The sequence below is a fragment of the Bidens hawaiensis genome, unplaced genomic scaffold, assembly GCF_021521415.1.
Source record: "Bidens hawaiensis isolate Kalapana, Puna unplaced genomic scaffold, B.hawaiensis_p1.1 tig00005498_1, whole genome shotgun sequence".
Lineage (NCBI taxonomy): Eukaryota > Viridiplantae > Streptophyta > Magnoliopsida > Asterales > Asteraceae > Bidens > Bidens hawaiensis.
In genome coordinates this window covers 1,077,354-1,097,403 of record NW_027491353.1, presented here as the reverse complement: position 1 = coordinate 1,097,403, position 20,050 = coordinate 1,077,354, and the positions used below count along the sequence as shown (strand labels likewise).

General features: G+C 35.9%; 2 protein-coding genes, 1 long non-coding RNA gene and 1 pseudogene across 4 annotated transcripts; all 4 read right to left on the bottom strand.

Moving 5' to 3' along the window:
* Positions 1 to 234: 234 nt before the first annotated feature.
* LOC143629962 (uncharacterized) lies at positions 235 to 955 on the bottom strand. Its single transcript, XM_077099100.1, has 2 exons — positions 692 to 955; positions 235 to 591 (listed from the first exon to the last, which is right to left on the bottom strand). Exons 1-2 carry the CDS (start codon positions 953 to 955, stop codon positions 235 to 237), a joined length of 621 nt encoding a protein of 206 aa, XP_076955215.1.
* Positions 956 to 1,050: 95 nt separating this feature from the next.
* Positions 1,051 to 4,023, bottom strand: LOC143629961 (uncharacterized). The gene is made up of 5 exons (XM_077099099.1): positions 3,924 to 4,023; positions 2,726 to 2,914; positions 1,997 to 2,236; positions 1,880 to 1,934; positions 1,051 to 1,825 (listed from the first exon to the last, which is right to left on the bottom strand). The coding sequence occupies exons 1-5, from the start codon at positions 4,021 to 4,023 to the stop codon at positions 1,051 to 1,053; spliced, it is 1,359 nt and encodes a 452-aa protein (XP_076955214.1).
* Positions 4,024 to 5,448: 1,425 nt separating this feature from the next.
* On the bottom strand, positions 5,449 to 13,864 carry LOC143629960 (putative LRR receptor-like serine/threonine-protein kinase At1g53440; annotated as a pseudogene). Its single transcript, XR_013153057.1, has 22 exons — positions 13,851 to 13,864; positions 12,253 to 12,366; positions 12,103 to 12,174; positions 11,831 to 11,902; positions 11,654 to 11,725; positions 11,478 to 11,546; positions 11,305 to 11,376; positions 11,155 to 11,226; positions 10,992 to 11,063; positions 10,758 to 10,826; positions 10,594 to 10,652; positions 9,430 to 9,499; positions 9,306 to 9,341; positions 9,180 to 9,220; positions 8,717 to 9,086; positions 8,393 to 8,563; positions 7,629 to 7,766; positions 7,353 to 7,471; positions 6,985 to 7,195; positions 6,315 to 6,552; positions 5,920 to 6,070; positions 5,449 to 5,839 (listed from the first exon to the last, which is right to left on the bottom strand). The product of XR_013153057.1 is annotated as a putative LRR receptor-like serine/threonine-protein kinase At1g53440 (transcript).
* On the bottom strand, positions 8,057 to 8,243 carry LOC143629991 (uncharacterized). Its single transcript, XR_013153066.1, has 2 exons — positions 8,175 to 8,243; positions 8,057 to 8,122 (listed from the first exon to the last, which is right to left on the bottom strand). It is a non-coding gene; the product is annotated as an uncharacterized LOC143629991 (long non-coding RNA).
* Positions 13,865 to 20,050: the final 6,186 nt, after the last annotated feature.

Below are 20,050 nucleotides of genomic sequence, written 5' to 3'. Positions count from 1 at the left end.
TCCAATTTCATGGAGCCGGATATAAAAAATTTTGGTCGGTTTGACGGTTTGGGTTGGTTGATGGTTTGGTTCGGGTACGGTTTATCACAATAAAAATACGATACTGAAATATAAAAGACATCGCCATTGCAAAATAAAAAGACATCGCCATTGCAACATAAAAAGGACATCGTCATTGCAATATAAAAACATAAAATATAAATATAATGGTCTTTACAAATTGAAAAAGCATACCTAAAGTTGTTCCTTTCGAGTCTTCATCTTTTGAAATCGTTGCATTACATCTTCGACTGAAACTTGTTGGAGGAATTCCCTTTCTATGTAACAAATGCATGAATCGTTCATGTATCCATCACCCATCCTATTAAGCAAATCCGTTTTCACAATCTTCATTGAAGAAAAACATCTTTCAACACTTGCCGTTGCAACCGGCAAAACTAATGATAACTTTATCAAACGATAGACCAACAGATAATCAATGTGCAATCTAGTTTTCACCATCATTTTGGCAAGATCACCTACCCCATTCAAGTTGGCAAACCGCTTATCTTCTTTCACATTAGCAATGTAGTGGCCAAGTTCATATATAAGCTTGTCTTTTTCATCAAAATCAAAATCATATGGATACAAAAGCACTAAAATTACAAGATGGGCTCAAAGAACTCATACACATAAGCAAGTTAGTGGTTACCTCGTTGAAACGGTTTCCAAGCTCTTGAATTTGCATGTCGAGAACCGTGTTGAAATTATTAACCACATAATGGTCACGATTGGTGATGCCGGTCTTCCTTCTTCGATTTTTCGGGTCAAAATACTCAGCTTTCATATCAACCACTTCAATATCATATTTGGCACAAAAGGACGTGACATCTTCCAAAAGCGAGTCAAAGCCTTCAAGTCGATAACTTTTTAGGCCTTCACTAGTTAACTTAACTAACTTAATAGCATTTAACATATCTTGATCTTTTTTTTGAAGTGCTTCACACAATGTGTTAGTAACACCCAAGATGTATTTCATCAAATGTAAATAGAATACAAAACTAAAAGTTTTCATGTTAATTGAAGTCCATGTGCTTCACTTTTATGAGCAGAAATCTCTCCCGAATTTTCTATATATTCAAGCACGTCAATAACACTAGGAAATAAAGTAAGCACACGGTGAATTGTTTTTTCATGAGAACTCCAACGTGTATCCCCGGCTCTTGCCAATGACAGTTCTTGATTCTTTCCACTCCCAGTTTCAACTTCCGGATTCAATCCCAATCTTACTTTTTGACTTTCTCTTATCAAATCTATTCGCTTACAAGATGCACCAACAACATTTACTAAATTTGACACTTCTTTAAAAAATTTTAAAATTTCATGATGTTTGGTTGTAAGGGCTACAACCACCGGTTGAAGTTGGTGAGCAAAACAATGAACAAAATACGTTGAAGGATTTTCTTTTAAAATCAAAGCTTTTAAACTATTAAACTCACCGGACATGTTGCTTGCACCGTCATATCCTTGGCCTCTAACCCTACCAATACTCAAATTGTGGCGAGCAAATAGTTTATCAATTGCAGATTTAAGAGATAACGCGGATGTTTCCATAACATGAACAAGGCCAATAAACCGCTCCTTCACAAATCCCAATTTATCAACATATCTTAAAACCACGGCCATTTGTTCCTTTCTAGAAATATCTCTCGATTCATCAACTAATATGGAAAAGACATCATCACCAAGTTCTTCAAATATCTTCTTTAATACTTCTTCTGCAAAACAATTACAAAGTTCTTTTTGGATTGATGGAGATGTCATTTGGTTATTCCCGGGAGGGTTACTTAAAATAACTTTACCAATTTCTTCATTTAGTTCTCCAAACACTTTTAAGAACTCTATAAAATTTCCTCTATAAAGAGATTCTTCAGACTCATCATGACCACGAAAAGCTAACGAACCATTCAACAATGCTTTAGTAAGTCTAGCTGAAGCATGTAATCAGTTCCTTTACCAAGGGCCACAGGTATAGATTGAGCTTGGTTAAGTAAGGCTTCTCCATTTTTACGTGCTTTGTTGTGAAAACTATTGCATTTACCAACATGACCACTAAATTTCTCCCGAGCCCTATTCCAACACCGCACCCCTTCACTCAAAAATGCATAATTTTGTCCACACTCCTTAAACAAGTAACAATGCAAGCAATACGCTTTATCAGCTTTGACACTATATTCCAACCAATTTCCAAATTCACCTGTGTACCATTCCACATTATCATCATCATCATCGTACTCAGTATATCCCACCAATAGCAATGCTATGGTAGGGTCTGAGGAGGGTAAGATGTAGACAGCCTTACCTCTATCCCATAGGGATAGAGAGGCTGCTTCCGGTGAGACCCCCGACTCGATAGTAGTTTGAATCAAGCCTTGGACATAAGACACATAACTCTCAATCATCGGGACACCGGCTGATTGGTGCATGTGCCCTTGTCTTTCGGCTATCAACGCCACCACATGATGCCTGATTAACCTTCCGCCACTTTTAACGTTATTTTCACGTGATTAGTAAAATAACGTCAAAATTAGTGCAATTTTACTTTTGTCCACCCAAGAGTTCACACATATATACATTATATGTGCGCAAGCAGGGCGTCAAAATTAGTACCATTCCACATTAAAGAGTCTTAATTTGCTACCATAATTTGTTTGTGGAAAATCATGCCCGGTTGGTTGACATGGACCTCTAAGTAGATATGCTCGTCTTATTTCATCTTTTTGACTTGGGTGATAAGATGAAATCGGTAGACTTTCGGAAGGATCCCATGGAAGATCATCCAAATCTACTTTTGACGGTTTACTACTTGAAGATGATGACCCAAGGTTTGATGGTTCTGTTTGAAAATATCTCTTGATACTCATATTAGTAATACCTACAAATCAAATTCAAGTGGAAAAAATCAACTATCAAAACAAATAAATAATTGCTAATAAATAACCAATCCATATAAAGACTTTCATGGCACCAGCTACATAAAATGCCTAATATGGCTCATGATTTATTATTAAATTTTCATGAAATTATTGTTTGTTTGTTGGTGAACACAATCAACGAATATGTAAGAACAACACAAATAATGATAGATACACTCAAAAGCTTCTAGTATTACTGATTTCAAAGTTAAATAACATGAAATACATGGCTGGGTTAAATAGCCTACATGGCTACATGTAAAAGTAAAAAGATGGCAAAGAACATGTAGATAATATAAAATTGTAAACAATATTAATGTATTTAATATTATAAACCTTGGAAAAGAGGCAAAGGCTAGATATATGCAGCAAAATCGTCACTGTGTTCGTCCTCTTGCGGTTGATAGTTTGGCAAGTTAAAACCCTAATATATTAAAACACATATCTTAAATAAAAAAAAAAAAAACCCAGCCTAACCAAGCCTCGAACACAAGACATCAGCTAGAGCATCAAGTGTTTTAACCACTCCACCACTTTTTCAGTTTGGTAAGGTGGTGCACTTCAATTTTATAAGGGGGTGCACTTCATATTTTATATATAGAATTACACTATAATTTCGAAACTCGGGGGGTTCCCGTGCACCCCAACCCTGTATATAAAACCGCCCCTAGTTCTATATAGTTCCCTCAGCTCCAGAGAACCAGCCGGTCTGAATCGGTTTAACCGTCGAACCGGTTTTCTATGAAAAAGGTTGAACCGTTTTTCTATGAAAAAAATATGTTTTTTTGAAAAATCATTTTTCCAGCCCGACTCGTCATTTTATGACCAAAGTTGTTCGGCCTGTTCGACCGGTTCAACCAGTTGAACCGGTGAACCGGTTGATAGTCCGGTTCATTGTCCGATCCGGTCATGAAAACATTGATTTTGCTACAAGATTGTTCCATTTAAAAGTCCAATCCAACCCATTACCAGCTTCCTTCAACCATAGGCTCTTAATTGTGAGCCCTACTTCAGCATCCAAAACCCATTCTAGCCGATCATCTCCCGTGTTTTTTTTATGCTTACTCATTTATGTTTACGATTAAGTGTCGACAATCAAGGCACATGATCGATCTACATTTTACTATTGCAAGAGAAATTGACTTAAGAACTTTTTATAATAATTTTCTATTGATCACATACCTAAAGCCTCTAACCAACTCCTATATTTATATTCTAACACTAACTTGGTGACCAATTCATCACCATAATAAGGTTATGTGTAGTGGAGGTGCTACAAAATTGGGCGTTTTGTGTCATGTGGCACATAGTCAGCAAATGATGTTTTTTTTTTGTTTTAAAGGTGTAGTGGTATTGTAGCCAAATATATATATATATATATATATATATATATATATATATATATATATATATATATATATATATATATATGTATATATATACACGCACACCACACACAACACAATGTAATTATAATATTATTCAAAACACTCCCGACGATAAATATTCATCGCCCCCCCTCCCCCTTGTAACGCTTGGGGCGGTGTTCACTATAAAAATTGCCTTTCATAGCCTATGGAATTCGCCCATTACGTGTGGCCTAATCATATTACAATAAGAAAACTAAACCAACTTATCAACTTAGGTCCTCCCATGCATATTCAACGACTTGTGATTATGGTCCGGAATTAGGAACATACAACGTCCGAATTCGCGTTCGACATCAGGCATGGGGTTTTGTTTTTGCTTTTTAGTTTTGTTTCAAATCAATATTTTGTTATTTTTCAAGGCTTACTCCTTATGTTTGCGAATTAGTGCCCCTACCTTCGATACCAGCCGTATTTGCATAAGCTTCCAGCTGTACCACGCATGTTTCACCACTAAACTTTTGTTTTTTTTTATCATAAGTTATACGAGTACCAATACTATTATGTACGTTTATTTTTTTGGGTTTATCATCTTTAGCAATACGAACCTAACCATTATTGACCGAATTCAGTCGTTGCACTATCACAATGTGGTAGGTTTTGATACATTAATTGTTGTGACAATTTAAGTACTGATAACCTACAAGATATTATTTGAATCTTGTTCACAACAGTTAGGACATCTAGTGTCTATAGATCGCAGACGAATCCTATGGAGAGAACATATCGTATGAGAATAAAATTTCGTCTTATGAGAGTAAAATCTTTAAGTGATGATAAAGTCATGTTACATAAATCATTTAAGCAATTTAAATTTTCCAAGGGACATCCTTGTTGTGTTGTAAGGTGTCTCATCTCTATCTTATATAAAAAGTGGAGGGTTTAAGTAGGTTTAAGACTTCTAAAAAAACACAAAAGTTCAAAAAGAAAAGAAAAAAAGGCACGTCCGTAATTTTTAAATAACAAAAAGTTCTAATGAAACATATCCATGCAATTCAGAATGAAAAACTATTCTAGCACATTTGATACCGAATTATTTAGCATAATGTTTTGCTACGTATAGGATTTAGAAAAGAGTATCCCTTACTCAAGCATCAAACAACTTGCTTCAGAAATTTGACTATTCGGATACAGGTCGTGCGAGATAGAAGATGATGCTTTAGTGAATGTCTCTTGTTCATCAGAGTAAGGGGACTGTATCTCTTCAAGCTTTAGTTTGAGTGCTTGCAACCTGAACTCATCATCTGCTGTGGTTAGATTAATATCTGTTTTTGTAATTTCAATATGACCCTCGAGCATATTTACTACTTCAGACATCATAGGCCTAAGAGCTGGAGACTTATTAATGCATAATAAGGCGATCTCTATCATTCTCAATGCCTCTTTTTTGTTGAAATTAGAACACAGTTCTTGATCCACCAACTCCATCAAACTCCCCTTTTGTTTTAGAGAAACAACCTAGAATGGAAGAAACATACTGATCATAAGATCGATTGTGAGATAATTGGGACTAATTAATTCAGTGAACAGAGTTTTACCCAATCAACAAAAGAAATAGATTCGTCATTTGGTCGATATTTCATATTATTCATTCCTGAAACAATTTCAAGTGCAAGAACGCCAAAACTATATACATCTGCTTTGTAGGTTAACTGGCCCCTTAATGCATATTCTGGGGCCATGTACCCTCTGGAGAACCAAATACAAAATGAAAGGAAAGTAAAAGAAACTGAACATGATAAACAAGAAAGAATACGATAACGACTTATTTTGGTGGATTTTATGGCACAAGCTGATCTCATGGCTTGTTTAAGAACATGAGTTAAGTGCATTTTTTGTCCATGTGGTTTGATCAAAATTGTCATTTTAATCCAAAAGTTTATGTTTTTGTCCAGGAGACATTGAAGGTAAAAGCAGTTAAGAAGACACTCACATAGTTCCGGCAACTCTGGTTGTAATGTGAGTGTATTCTTCGTCATCAAGCTTAGCCAAACCAAAATCTGATATCTTTGGGGTAAGGTCACTATCCAAGAGTACATTTGTTGCCTTGATGTCCCTAAGGATCATTCTTAGAACCGACTCTTCGTGCAGGAAGGCCAAACCTTTGGCAATGCCAATACAGATTCGCTGTCTTGTACGAAAATCTAATTTTATCGTAGCTTTGTCGTTCTCTGATTTATAAAAAACAAAGAATATTAATCAATAACTTGTGTTTTCTTAAATACGCAAATGTGGGTACCTCTGGTGATATATATATATATATATATATATATATATATATATATATATATATATATATATTCTATCTCTCTCTCCCGTAGGGTTATATGGTTTTCGTTTCTTAACTTTGTATATTTTGTACTACTAGATGTCGTTTTCTCATGATAAATCCACACAAATATTATTCAAGGCCTGATTTCAATAAAAAAACAGTTTTGTATTCTAGATTCTTGTTTTTCATCTTTATGGACGTTCTTGATACAAAGATCTTGTGGAAATCGAATCCATGTGTTATACATAATTCACTATAACTACAGATGATGTTGGAGTGAAATATTCTTGTCTTACTGGGTGAGATGTGGATGAAAGAAAAAGGAGAATACCAAATAGAGCATGGGCCAGAGAATTATTCTCCATGTACTCATAAACAAGCAGTAGTTGATTGCTTTCCACACAACACCCATGTAGCCTTACAACATTAGGGTGTTGGATGCCAGCTATCATCCCTATTTCATTCACAAATTCACGATTTCCTTGAGTCGATTTAGCAGACAGTTTCTTCACGGCAATTAGAGTTCCATCTAGGAGTGTGCCCTGCAAATAAAAAATTAAAGGTATATCAGCTACACCTTAATTGGTTTATCAATTTCTTTTGTATTTCACCATTTACATTAAACACCTTACAAGTGATACTTTGTAGATTTCAAAATATGAAACGACGAAGGAAAATTCTCTGTGTGTTCAATATTACCTTGTAAACAGGTCCAAAACCACCCTCCCCAAGTTTATTTGAATCAGCAAAGTTGTTGGTGGCAGCTTTAATCTGTTTATATGTAAATACTCCAGTCTGCAAATCCAATCCCCTTAAATCTGTAAGGACACAATATATTAGCAATCATATAGTTTTTATCTCACTAACCACAAAGAAGTTGCCATAACACAAGTCTCGGCACCTAGGGAGGGGGCAGAGATTAAACAATTGGTCGTGTCAGGGTTAAATATAATTTTCTAATAACAAGTAGAACACCTTTTTCTCGCGATGTTCGGCCCCCTTTATAACGCCTCGCGATATGCCTTGCAATACCAATAACTATGATAATGAGGCACAATGATGCAACCACCGCTCCAATGATTAGGAATATACTTCTTTTGTCAGGCTTAGACTCTAAAGAAAGAAAATCATCTTAGCAACAGACAAAAGCTTAATACTTAATTATTCACTATTCAATACTATAAGGGAAATGCATTTCTAAGCATATCACTATATCTTAATTTCTATCAAGATTGTCTAATAAGTGTCGGTAAAAAATTATAGTTTCGACTTTTAAGGACATTATCAAGAAAAATTCGTTACGCCTAAAATTTATCCTCGCACTCTTTTGTGTCACTGTATAGACCTTTACCATAACAGCTTTACCTCACACTCTTTTGTATCACTTTTGTTTTTAACAACAAAAACAACGAAACTGGAACGATTAAACCAAAGATTATTATTAACGACTATGAATTGAAAGCGAATACCTATGTTTCTATATAATGAAAGAAGTCAACTAATAAAAAAAAAAGTGAATACAAGAGAAACTGAAAAAAGAGTCAGTAATCTAACGAAATAAAACTTTACAATAGTAGAAGAAATAGCATACGAAACTCATAACTAGTGACAAAGACTAACCGTTTATTACTCAACGACTAGATGAGTGACTAAATAATTCTAAAGAGTTTGTATTAATCTTAATAGAGTGATAAGTTGTGATGAAAATAGTGGTTAAAACACGTGGGCAATAAGCGTACCAAACTCCATAGAAATGGCAGATATCATAGGCCCAAAATCTCCTTTTTTTGGGGCTACGGTTGTGCCTTTCCCAGCATACTGAAATCGAATTTCTAATGTTGTATTAGTAACATGAATATTTTTTATTGATATCCAAATTCGATATCCAAATTCTTAAACTTAATTGCACCCTGTGGAAAGGAGAAGGCAAAAGTGAAATAAAATTACAACAAAATTCATTTTTCTATTTCATTGTAGGAAATGCATCATACTTTTTGTTTACAAATTTCTAGGTGAAGTATGTAAAAATTTTTCAGAAAATTTAAAAAGTAGGAACCTTCAACCTGTACATAAACATCAAAAGCACGTCTTCCAAGAGCCTGATAAGATTTGTTAGCTCTGAAAACTATCTCTGCAAAATGTAGAGTCACCCTATACCTTCCATTTGCTAAGCAGCGGCCATAGTAAGTGAGAGACAGTGGAGAGGCTCGAGCCTCAATGTAAATTCCGAGTCTTTCATAGTGAGTCTTGATATATTCTTTATTGTATATGTAAAATTATTAAGATCCAATACATTTCCGGTGCTACTAAATCCCCAATGATCACTTAAAGGACGGAATTTTGCAGGTCCGGCTGGATATTGATCTGCCTCGTCAAATTTATCTCCGATGGTGGCTCCTATCCCGCCACAATTAATATGAACTGATTTGTAGTCTGGGCCAAGAAAAAGAGAAACATAAGATGCATCAGCTTGACTTTTGCTTTTAAGAAGGATTTGCAACATCACCTAGAAAAAACGAGGCTCACCCTTCAAGCAAGGATGGTTGCTAAGGCATTTAGCAAGGTCTCTGTGTTAAACGAAACATAAATCCATGAGCATCGTTGAATTATAGTTCTATTCATATTACAATCGAAAGTAGGGTATATGCTTACGAGTCGTTCCCACTATTGTAACTTCTGAACAAGTTCCTAGTAAATGAGGAGACCATACATAGACTTTAATTTCAAGTTGTTTTCAAACAAGAACTGAGCTAGTATTCTAAATCTGAAAACTTACAATGATTCACCACAAGCTGGAAACATAGTTTCTCTGATAAAGTGGTTATATGAAAGATCTACAAATCTTACTGCATTATAAACACAATCATTTAAGAAAGTATATATATTGTTGAAGACTAATTCAAATAGTGTTGAGTTAAAGTCAAAGTTGGTTAAATCAACGTGGACAACTAAAACTACAGGGGCTTATTTGTAATCTTTCAAACATGTGATGGCTACTTACTAGAGTTTGATTTGAGAGTGTATTAGTTTTCAAACTATAGGCTATTTGTGTCAGTGAGACCTAGTTTGTTAACAACCTATACTAATTTGATTTGGGTGTTTAGGGTTTATAAACTCGGCAGATTCAATCATTTGTATTGCTTGTGCGTTCTTCGATTCATCTATAGTACTTTATTGCTTCGTTCTTGTAATCAGAATACACATTTGTGTTCTTCAGTTATGCCAATTATTTGTTGTTTCCAGAACAGTAGCCACCGCTTAGCTCAATTCATCATCATCATCGTCGTCGTCATCATCATCATCATCATCATCATTGTACTCAGTAAATCTTACCAATAGTAAAGCTATGATAGGGTCTCAAATAACTTAAAAGTATATTCCGTAATTGATGATCAAGATTGTGTCGGGTTGATGTTCAAATTGAAGAAATTCGATGGTAGAATCGATTTTCGTCAACCGAGAGTGAAGGTGGGCCATGCTAGTTCATCAGGGCATACGTTGTGCTCTTTTGGGAAAAAACTAACAAAGCTAGATTGGTTGCCAAAGGGTTCACACATAAGGTTGGGATTGACTTGGGATTGACTACAGTGAGATTTTCTCTCATGTAATCAAGCAAACATCAATAAGGATAATTATGTCATTAGTTGCTTCACCAGATTTGAAGTTGGAGCAACTAGATATAAAGACTGCATTTTTACATGCTTAATTGTGTAACTCTCCTCTCGTCCCAACCAATGGGTCAAACCATGCAAGTGGTATATAAGGCGGGTAACTTTTATGGCACGGTATGTCCCCTCATAACTCAACGATGTAGGGTTTACCTAAGGATTTACAATGTCTGTGTATGTGTTCATTCGAGTTGAAATCTCATAGCAAAGGGCACAAATTTCATACAAAGGTAATGATGAAATGGAGCTTGATAATCCACATCGTATATTACCTGATCCTTTCGTAATCCATCCGGGTACACTCCCATTGAGAGAGTTACCGGTGACATACCTGGTCATTTCACCAAATAACCTTGTTACAATTTATAATCATGTCCTTTCTTTCATAATAACTTAGAAGTTTAATGAGTGAAAAACTAAAGCGTATATTTCTTACATGTATTGTAGATCTTTTAGTCCACTAAGATCTGGGATACCGCCATATAAATGATTGAAACTTAGATCTCTGTGCAAGTACATAGATATAGATAAAAATAATAATAAAACAAGAAAAAATAAGAATATATCAGAAAATACAAAAAACATTCAAAGATGTGATAAATGCAAAAAGACAAACGATACTAGTCAAAAGTAGATTTTGCTCAAGAAATGATTAAGGGAAAACTATTACAAATGCTTCAAATTGGGCAACTTTTTGAAATAATCAGGAATTCTCCCTGTTATACTACAGCTTCTCAACATCCTGCAAAATTGACGTAATTAATTCTTGAAGTTAAGACAACCAATATAGATATTAAGAACTAGGTAATAGATTCCTAAATAAAACAACTTACAACTTTGTGATGTTCGTCATGTTACTTAGATTCGGGAACGATGAATTTTCTCCACTTAAATCAGAGATTCTTCTACACATGGATTACATAAAGATATGCAGATTAGTTATAGCACGAAACATAAAGTTTGAGAGTGTTTTAGTAACTTACAATTCTATCAAGTTGCTCAAGACAGAAAGGCTTGCTGGTATCGGTCCTTCAAGTCCACTACCATGGATCTCTCTGATGATGTTGCCACATAAGAGATATTACAGGGTTGCAATGGCTATAATACTCATTGTCACAATAAAAGCCTCATAGCATGGGTACAAGTTAAGACTTACAGATTAGTAAGTTGTTTCCAGCTTTCAAGGTTTGGTATTTTTCCAGTGAAGTTATTACTACTTAGTCGGCTGCACAAAGATGAAAAGTAGCGATAATTTGTTTCGAAATTATCCATGAGAAATAAAGGAATCTTCATGCTTTTAAAGTATTAGTTTGAAAGGGTGGAATTGCATACAGTTCTGTCAATTTGGCTAGATTATTAAGCTCCATTGGTAACACACCAGAGAGATTATTTGCCTTAAGAATCCTAGTATTTGAGATAAAATAAAATGTGGCCACAAATTTTATCAATCACCATAGGAACAATTATCAGGAATATTTGTAGTAAATAAGTATTAGAAACAAGGCGTACAGGTTTACTAAATTTTCTAGTTTTCCAAGCTCAGCTGGAACAGTTCCGGAGAACATGTTACTCTCCAGACTCCTGGAATTTATTTAGTTATCCATCATACATAAATTTATATAAAGAGCATAATAACTTAATGAAATCCAATTAGCCATAGCATAAATGATGATGCCTTTTGCAAGTGTTAGTTGGGAATATAAAGCATTACACATAAACTTATTGGAGTAGTATCCTCAAAAGTGTGTATTTGAGATGGATATAGAGATCAGAGAACATACAGATATACAAGTGATGTTATGTTGCCCAAATATGTTGGAATCGTTCCCGATAAGCGATTCACAGTAACAGACCTAGATTACAGTTAAAAAGCTAAGAACCAAATTGATATTCACCAAACTTGTAATAAACATGAATGAGAAATGGCTTACAAGTACTCCAGACTGGTTGAAGCCCATTCAGGTGGTATGGTACCATTTAGGTAATTGCGAGTTAAATCACCGCAAGAAGCGACCGGTGTAAAATAATGCCTTGAAGCATGGTATCTGAATTTATTTTTAAATTATGTCTTACATGGTTTTAATATATGGTAACTTTGCCAGGGAAGGTGGAAGAACACCATCCAGATCCTGCCCTTTGAGATATCTGTTTATAAAAGAAATTTCCGCTTATTTAGTTTAACGTGGAGACAGATATCATATACGAAATGAACATATGTTTAATTTTCTATGAATTCAATACATCTATCTTTTTAGTAATTTAATGCATATTTCATTTCATCAAAAATAGTGTTTACATCGATACAGAATGGAAAAGGGCAACAAGTTGTGCCGCTAGCTTTTTTTGAAAATCAAAACTAAGTCGTTTAAGAATAACATTCATAGATCGTGAGGTCATAACATTACAATTTTATGTTCCATTGGACACGACTAAGTAGCCATACATTAGGAGCTAGGAAACCAAAAGTATCATGTGAAGGGTATAAATATGTGTTGTTTGTCAAGACACGTTTTCTCATGTTTGGTCACTTTGCATGAAACAACTTTTAAAGCACTTTGCCCCACATTGAAAAGACAAAAAGAAAATGACAGCCAACGTGCGCATATGGCTTTAATATGGCTCATCCATCTGATTATTATTTACTTTAAAATCATGATTGGCATATTACTTCAGTATATGTACACTTTTCACGAAAGAAACGTTTGTATTTGATCCTAACACCTAAATAATAAAAACTTACCTTCTTCTTGAGGAAGATATCCAGCTTGTGCATGAACATTAGTTACGTCAAATAACAGAAGTGCAGACAAGATGAGCAAGAGAGTAAACAACATTTTGAAACGTCTATGAAAAACAGTCGACATCTAAAATGAGGATTAATTGTAGTAAAGGCTATTCGTGTAATGTCTATAAATACACTGCAAACGAATTTACCGATTGTCCATTATTGTGACTTGACTCAAATGTGTGGCAGGCATCTTTCATCAACAAAAAATGAATGCACAATAATCCATGTCAGACATGAAAGAGTTGACACTGATGGTTGTACTACACGGTGGTACCCCAGAAATTATATGAGTTCACATATGTCAGGAAACATGGCCACACTTATCTACACTCTACAGTGACCAGCATTGAAAATTCAAAAACTTTTGGTGCCCGTACGATCCCATGCAAGTAATTTTTGTGGAATAAATTCACCAAAAAAAAAAGACTGATGTTGATGGTGATTTGGTATTGTGGCGCCACATGCCAATTGGGTCCTTTTGGTCTTGGCTCCAATTAGTTCTCTTAGACACTGTTCTTTATATGGGGTGCGTGTGTGTGTGGTGGTGGGGGGGTGGGGGATCGAAGCCCCTCCATAGTGCCACATCAGCATCATGTAGGCACTGGAGGGTATCGAAGCCCCAACCTATAATGCCCCACTATGGTTTCAAGCCCCTTGGGCACCCCATTATATACACACCTATGTATGTATTTGTGTGCGAGAGAGAGATGGAGAGAGAGAGATAGGGCTCACCAAAATTACCCAAACGCGCCCATCGTTGTGAAGCCCCCCCCCCTCCCACAAGGCGCCCGTCTGCGGTGTGCACAGGCATCAAAGCCCCAATGGCGCCCACAACGACCTTTCTTAGTAATTCATATGTAACAGGTTTAAGTGGTTGATGTGAGGCATTCAAAAACTTTACTTAAAAAAGAAGTTCTTGAGTTCAGTCTCATGTGTGATAAAATAGGGATTCAAGGTTAGGTTAGAGGGTTATTCACATATGTTTCATCCTGGAGGAGGTCACTGGTACTCAGGAAATGAAGATGATTGGGTTAGCCAACAACAACGACTAGTTAGTGATCCAAATGATCGTTATAAAAAATAATCAAACCTTTTTGACTGCCATTCTTTTCTACTATTTTTCACCTATGCCAAGTTATTTTCTTTGAATTTTCCTTCTATTTTGTGGTTTTAGGGTGCCCACATCACTATGTAAATCATTAATTTTCAATAGTCTTATCAATTAATAGCAGTCATAGTGTTTGACCTGAAGGTTAATCTTGAATTATTAATTAAGTTAAATGGTTTATTTTATAATTTTTTATTTTAGTTATTTGAATTATAATAGGTTTAGGAAAGGTTTTGTTTTGGAGAAGAAGTTAAGTAATTGATTATTTAGTAAGACTATAAATATGGGTCTAGCTTATTGTTTGTTGGGCTATATTAAATGGTTTACGCTTTATGTTATTGGGCTTAGTTTTAGGCTATTCAATGTAAACCGAAATCTATGATTTCAGTGGGCTTAGTGTATGTTTGGGCTTGGGGTTAGCATATACTATATATATATATGATGTATGTATGTTGTTTTGGTTGGTCATGGTTAGAAAGTGAGAGACGAGAGAATATATTATCATTGTAATAAGGGCTTAAGTACCCGACGTTGAATATAACGTGTTTTTTGAAGCCATATTGTGTGTTTTATTGTGTTTGTTCGTGTTACCATTGAATCGATCCTTTGTTAGATTCCGCCTAACAACGGTGTTTGATCCCGGATTAACAGTCGATAACAATAAAACACATCTCAGATCTGTAGATTATCCAATTACCACTATTAAATATCCAGCTCATAATTAACCTTGATTTAATGTTATGTATGTGTATATATTATCAATAATGTTAAGATGGAGCTTGGGAGAGAGTAATTACTCAAGATTTTTCTCAATAAACTTATATCTTCCCCAAAAAACACTTTACAAGTGAACAGTTGTTCACTATATATAGAAGGCGACCTGGTTCGCTAACATCCCCTAGCGAACCAGCTTCCCCTTCGTTACATAACTTAACATAACGAACCACCCCTGATTCGTTACCATCCCCTAACGAATCAGGAGGGAATATATTATAACGTCTTAGTTCGCTAACATCCCTAGCGAACTAGACTTAACCTTAACGAACTAGTCTTAGTTCGCTAACATCCCTAACGAACTAGATAAATATAAACATTAAATATTACATTAATTAAATACAAAGACTCCAGACGCAAAACCGTGCACTAACAGACACCCCCTCGTCTTGAGCTCTTTGTCTTTAACTTATTTGAAGCGCTTGGACTGCCAGTCTCTGCAACTATGAATTCCATGTTCGTGACACACACGAACGACTCGTTGGAATTGCATAGCCAGGTCGTAATCTTCTTGGCGTTCAAACAAAATCTGCTTCCTGTATAGCACGTCGTTGTCTGTCTCTGATAAATTAACCAACCACATCGGGTCGATTATCTTGATGAGCTCGGTCTGCAGTCCTCGACCACGAACAATAACGGCCTCGCCAGTATGATTGTCATAGTACCAACGGTTGAAAGACAGATAAATATCTTGAGGCATTGTCTTCACAGGAACCTTTTTCATTGTCTTTGGCTGCTTCACTTTCAAGACAAGTTTCTTCCAGCCGGTCCTTGGATCAATCTCGTCAATGCGCTTACGTCTTGGAACCTGGGGCTTGAAGAATTTGAAGCCATGATTGACCTCGAACAGTAAGTGTTGATGAAACCACTCAGCCGTTCGGTGACTCCCACGATTGATAAATGGACATCTCGCGAGGGTACGTACATCCCAACGCGTTAGAGTTAAAACATCCATTATCCTCTCCTAATACTGGACACCCTTTTCGCACTTGACTATACATACTTTAAGGTCTGAATCATAGAGCCAGGAGACAATATCACCATCTACCTTAGAAACAGTCTTGAAGGTAGTCACCTGATTCGCCTCAATCCAAGCAGCAGCGATATCTTTTCTTTCTTGATCTACATACCGATAAGCACTGATAATCTTACCCACTTTCTGACGTTTGAACCATCTTTCTATGTCATCATCAGTCACTTCTTTGAGTGAATGAACTGTTCGCTGCACAACCTTTTCTAGTTCATCCTCAGTCTCTTTAATTACATTTTCGTGAAATACCGGAGCACCTTGATCAACGTTTGCGTGTTGATACAAGTCCGGGTACTTTTCAGCTGTCACATCCTCCATCTCAATCTCCTCGTTCTCATAAATAAAATCCGTATCCATAAATAACGGATCAACTTCCATTTCTTCTTCATTGATCACTTCGACATCGGGCTCAGTCTCTAAAGCAGTCAACTGATCGTCATTCAGCCCAAGCAGAATCGAAATCTGCTCCCGTGTCAAAGATCTAACAATAAACTCACCGACCTCTATCTCATCTCTGTTCACCACACTTCTAACCACCCCCGATCCATCCATAAATATCACCGTGTTAGCCTCAATCATTTCTATTGGCTTGGCAGCTGTTGGATCTTGATAGGTAATTATCTGCTTGTTCGAATCATCAGCGCCACTAACACCAGCACCAGAGGATGAACCATGCGATTGTTTAGGCTCACCTCCTGCATCAGATTCGTCAGGATCATTATAGTCATTTTTAATTTTCTTGAGGGCATCATCTTTACAAGTTAATTGTAAAATCAACTCTTCTTGTTCCTTTAATTTCACCCCCTGAGACTTAACAATCGTACGTAACGATTTAGTCTCCTTCTGACAGAAAGAAATATAACTCATCATTCGACGTTGATTCTCCATGAGTCTTTCTTGAGTTTGACGGTCAGCTGCCATTGATTTTCATATAGATGTAGCAGATTTAGCAGCATTTCAGTTTGACGACCTGTTGGAAAATTGTATACAGATGGATGAACTGGTTGAACAGGTCCTTGAGGTCGAGTAATCGTCATAAAAGAGACATCACTAGGCGGAGGTGGAGGAAGAGTAGTTGTTGGCAGAGGAGGAGGTCTCATTGGTGTGGTGGAAGATACTGTAGACAACACAGCAGGAGGCCTAGGTATCTCGGTCAACGCCATTTGAGGGATTAGACCGAGCCTCTCATGTGACACCATCGTCGTCGTCAAGGTAAGCATCGGAGTGCTAGTAGTTAGCGACACCGCCGAGCTTTGAGTAGTTGATTGAAGTGGTGGTGGAGTTCCAATAATTACCCCAACCCCAGCAGACACACGAGGCTTCTTTGATGGTTCACCAGTAGCTACAGCTTTCCCCTTTCGTTTTCTTTCTAACTGAGCTTTCACGGTGGCAGCTAGAGCATCATCGACTACATCTTGTTGTTCTTTAAGAGCTCGTTCACCAGCTCCACCATCACCATCATCATTGTCACCATCATCATCTCCACCATCATTGTTCCTACCTTCTCCCCCTTCACGCTCGGAATCCGAATCATCATGGATCCAGCGCTCATTAGGAGGACATACGTAATCCGGATTGATTATATGACCAATCATCCGTTTATCCTGTGGCTTGTCTTTTCTATAGATTAACATACGATGCACCGTTTCAGCTTTCATATGTTCCATATCAAGAACATCGTTCACCAACGATCGATCAATCACTAAATTCGGTATCAAATCCTGAATAATTAGCTGTAAAAAGAGAGGATACATCAAGAACTTCTTTGACGGTAGAGTTTGCTGAACTTGCTCTTTCAGATGATCAAAGATGAGTTCTGAATAGTTGAAGGGCTTATTCAGGATTAGAGCAACAAATGCCGACTGCAAACTTAGTCTACACTCATCAAAACCACCGCGACGTCCACTCATACAATGAAGTAAAACATGCAGCAGATACTTGTATGGTGGACACAACCCATTCTTGTTCAACATAGACTTACGAATATCACCCCCATAATTCAAACGTCTGAATAAACCCCTAACCAATGTCCTGTCAAATTCACTCGGGTAATCATCAATATCGTCAAATTGAAGTACCCGACGAATGACCTCAACATCAATCGTAATAGGGATCTGATTAATTGTAGCTCGAACCCAATTATTTTCTTCAATATATTCCGCCGTGGTCCAAAACTGCCTGATTATACTAAGATACACTTTAGGTTTAGCAGTGATTGCATAGTGTATCTTTGAACGTCGTAAGAAAGTCAACATAGCTCCAAACGTTCTCAAATCAGTCACATCTTGATCAACATAAGCACAAATGTTGTGCTTCTTATCGAACGGCAATAAGATCACTTTAGCTTGTTGATCTTGTTGTTGTGGTTATCCTTGTGGAGGTTGTTCCTGTGGCGGTTGATTTTGTTGTTCTTGATCAGCCATGTTTTACTGTATAAATAAAACCGAATATGAGAATAGATATCACAATATATAATCAAAAGATATGTGTAATTAATCTAGTTATGCGTATTAGACGATTTAAATCCTTTAATTAAAATAAATGAATATTAAAATTAATTTATTTAATATTAAAATTAATTTATTTAATAAATGTCATTCGTTGAGAATCACACTGATTCGTTACAATGAGATAACGAATCAGACGATTCGCTATCAAGTAAATACCTTAACGAACTGAACATAGCGAATCACTATTTAATTTTGACAAACTACACACTAGTTCGTTATATTTTAAGCGAATCCAAATCTGATTCGTGTAACATTTTATTCGCTAAGCTAGTTAGTGTAAAATCTTAACGAATTGGATACGAAACAGTTCCAATTCGCTAAGACTAACGAATGGTCATAAATAGGACTTTTTCTTTGACTTCACACAGTCAATGGTCAAAATTAGGATGAACACGGATAGTCAACAAAATGAACCCAAGAACAATTAGGCCATAACTATCGTCGAATCATCACGCTAATGAGCTCGTTGTACTCGGAATTACAATCGTAATCGAAGATGAATGAGATTAAGACTCAAAATCTCTAAGTACATAGGTTAGACGAACCCACAGTAAACACCAATGTCACAAAACAATAATTAACCCGACAAACAACAATCAATTCATGATTGAAGCCCACCAAGGGTATCGGAATATGATTCCGATCATAATGACATCAAAAACATATATGAATTAACATAAATTATACACAAATGGGTTTTAAAATATCAGAAACCCTTAAACTCCTAAAATTTCATAATTTAACTATCAACATATAGCCATTTTTGACGAAAATGATATCGCCATAATCAGCTATACCTTAGAAACTCAAATATGTCCTTGAAATATTCAAACAAGAAAGTCGAAATTTCAGAGAGAATTTGAACAGGTTTCTTAAAATTGAAGAAAGAAGGCGAACAGTAGAAGACTGTTCGTTTTCTTGTCTTATATAACAGTGCACATAACCCTAGGTACAACTTGTACGAATCAGACGATTCGCGTAATTTAAAGTTAACGAATTAGCCCATTCGCTAACTCAATTCGTTACGTTATGTTGGCGAATCGCTACTTGATTCGTTAAATTAAAGGTAGCGAATCAAGACATGATTCGTGTCATGATTCGTTAAATATGCATAATGAAGGGATGATTCGTTACAGAGTGCGGAAGCGAATTAGGTTAGCGAACCAGAAGCTAGTTCGCTAAAGAATCACCTAGTTCGTTATCCATAAATAACGAATTGGATTTTAGCGAAATAAACTCTTTTATTTAATTTTAAATTAAAGAATTAAATAAATAAAAGAATTAAATGAATAAATTAATGAATTAATTAAAGAATTAAATAAATAAATAAATCAAATTATCGAGAAACCCTTTTATCCCGACAACCAGACACGTTAAAAATGTTTCAGATTTCCGAAACATAACTTAAAATTATTTAAGTATTTTGTACAAATAAGACGAAAATATTTTTGGTATTTTGAAAAAATTTAAAGAATGTATTGCCAAAAAAAAATAAATAAACAATCTTTTTGTGGTTTTC

Bases quoted from the DNA above. Each gene is read 5' to 3' on its own strand.
- LOC143629962 (XM_077099100.1), bottom strand. From the start codon at position 955: ATGTTAAATGCTATTAAGTTAGTTAAGTTAACTAGTGAAGGCCTAAAA. The intron at 592-691 runs GTAACCACTAAC...GAAAAAGACAAG, and splicing joins TTGGAAACCGTTTCAACGAG to CTTATATATGAACTTGGCCA.
- LOC143629961 (XM_077099099.1), bottom strand. From the start codon at position 4,023: ATGAGTAAGCATAAAAAAAACACGGGAGATGATCGGCTAGAATGGGTT. The intron at 2,915-3,923 runs GTAATGGGTTGG...TTTGATTTGTAG, and splicing joins CCTATGGTTGAAGGAAGCTG to GTATTACTAATATGAGTATC. The intron at 1,935-1,996 runs GTAAAGGAACTG...ATGGTTCGTTAG, and splicing joins ATCTATACCTGTGGCCCTTG to CTTTTCGTGGTCATGATGAG.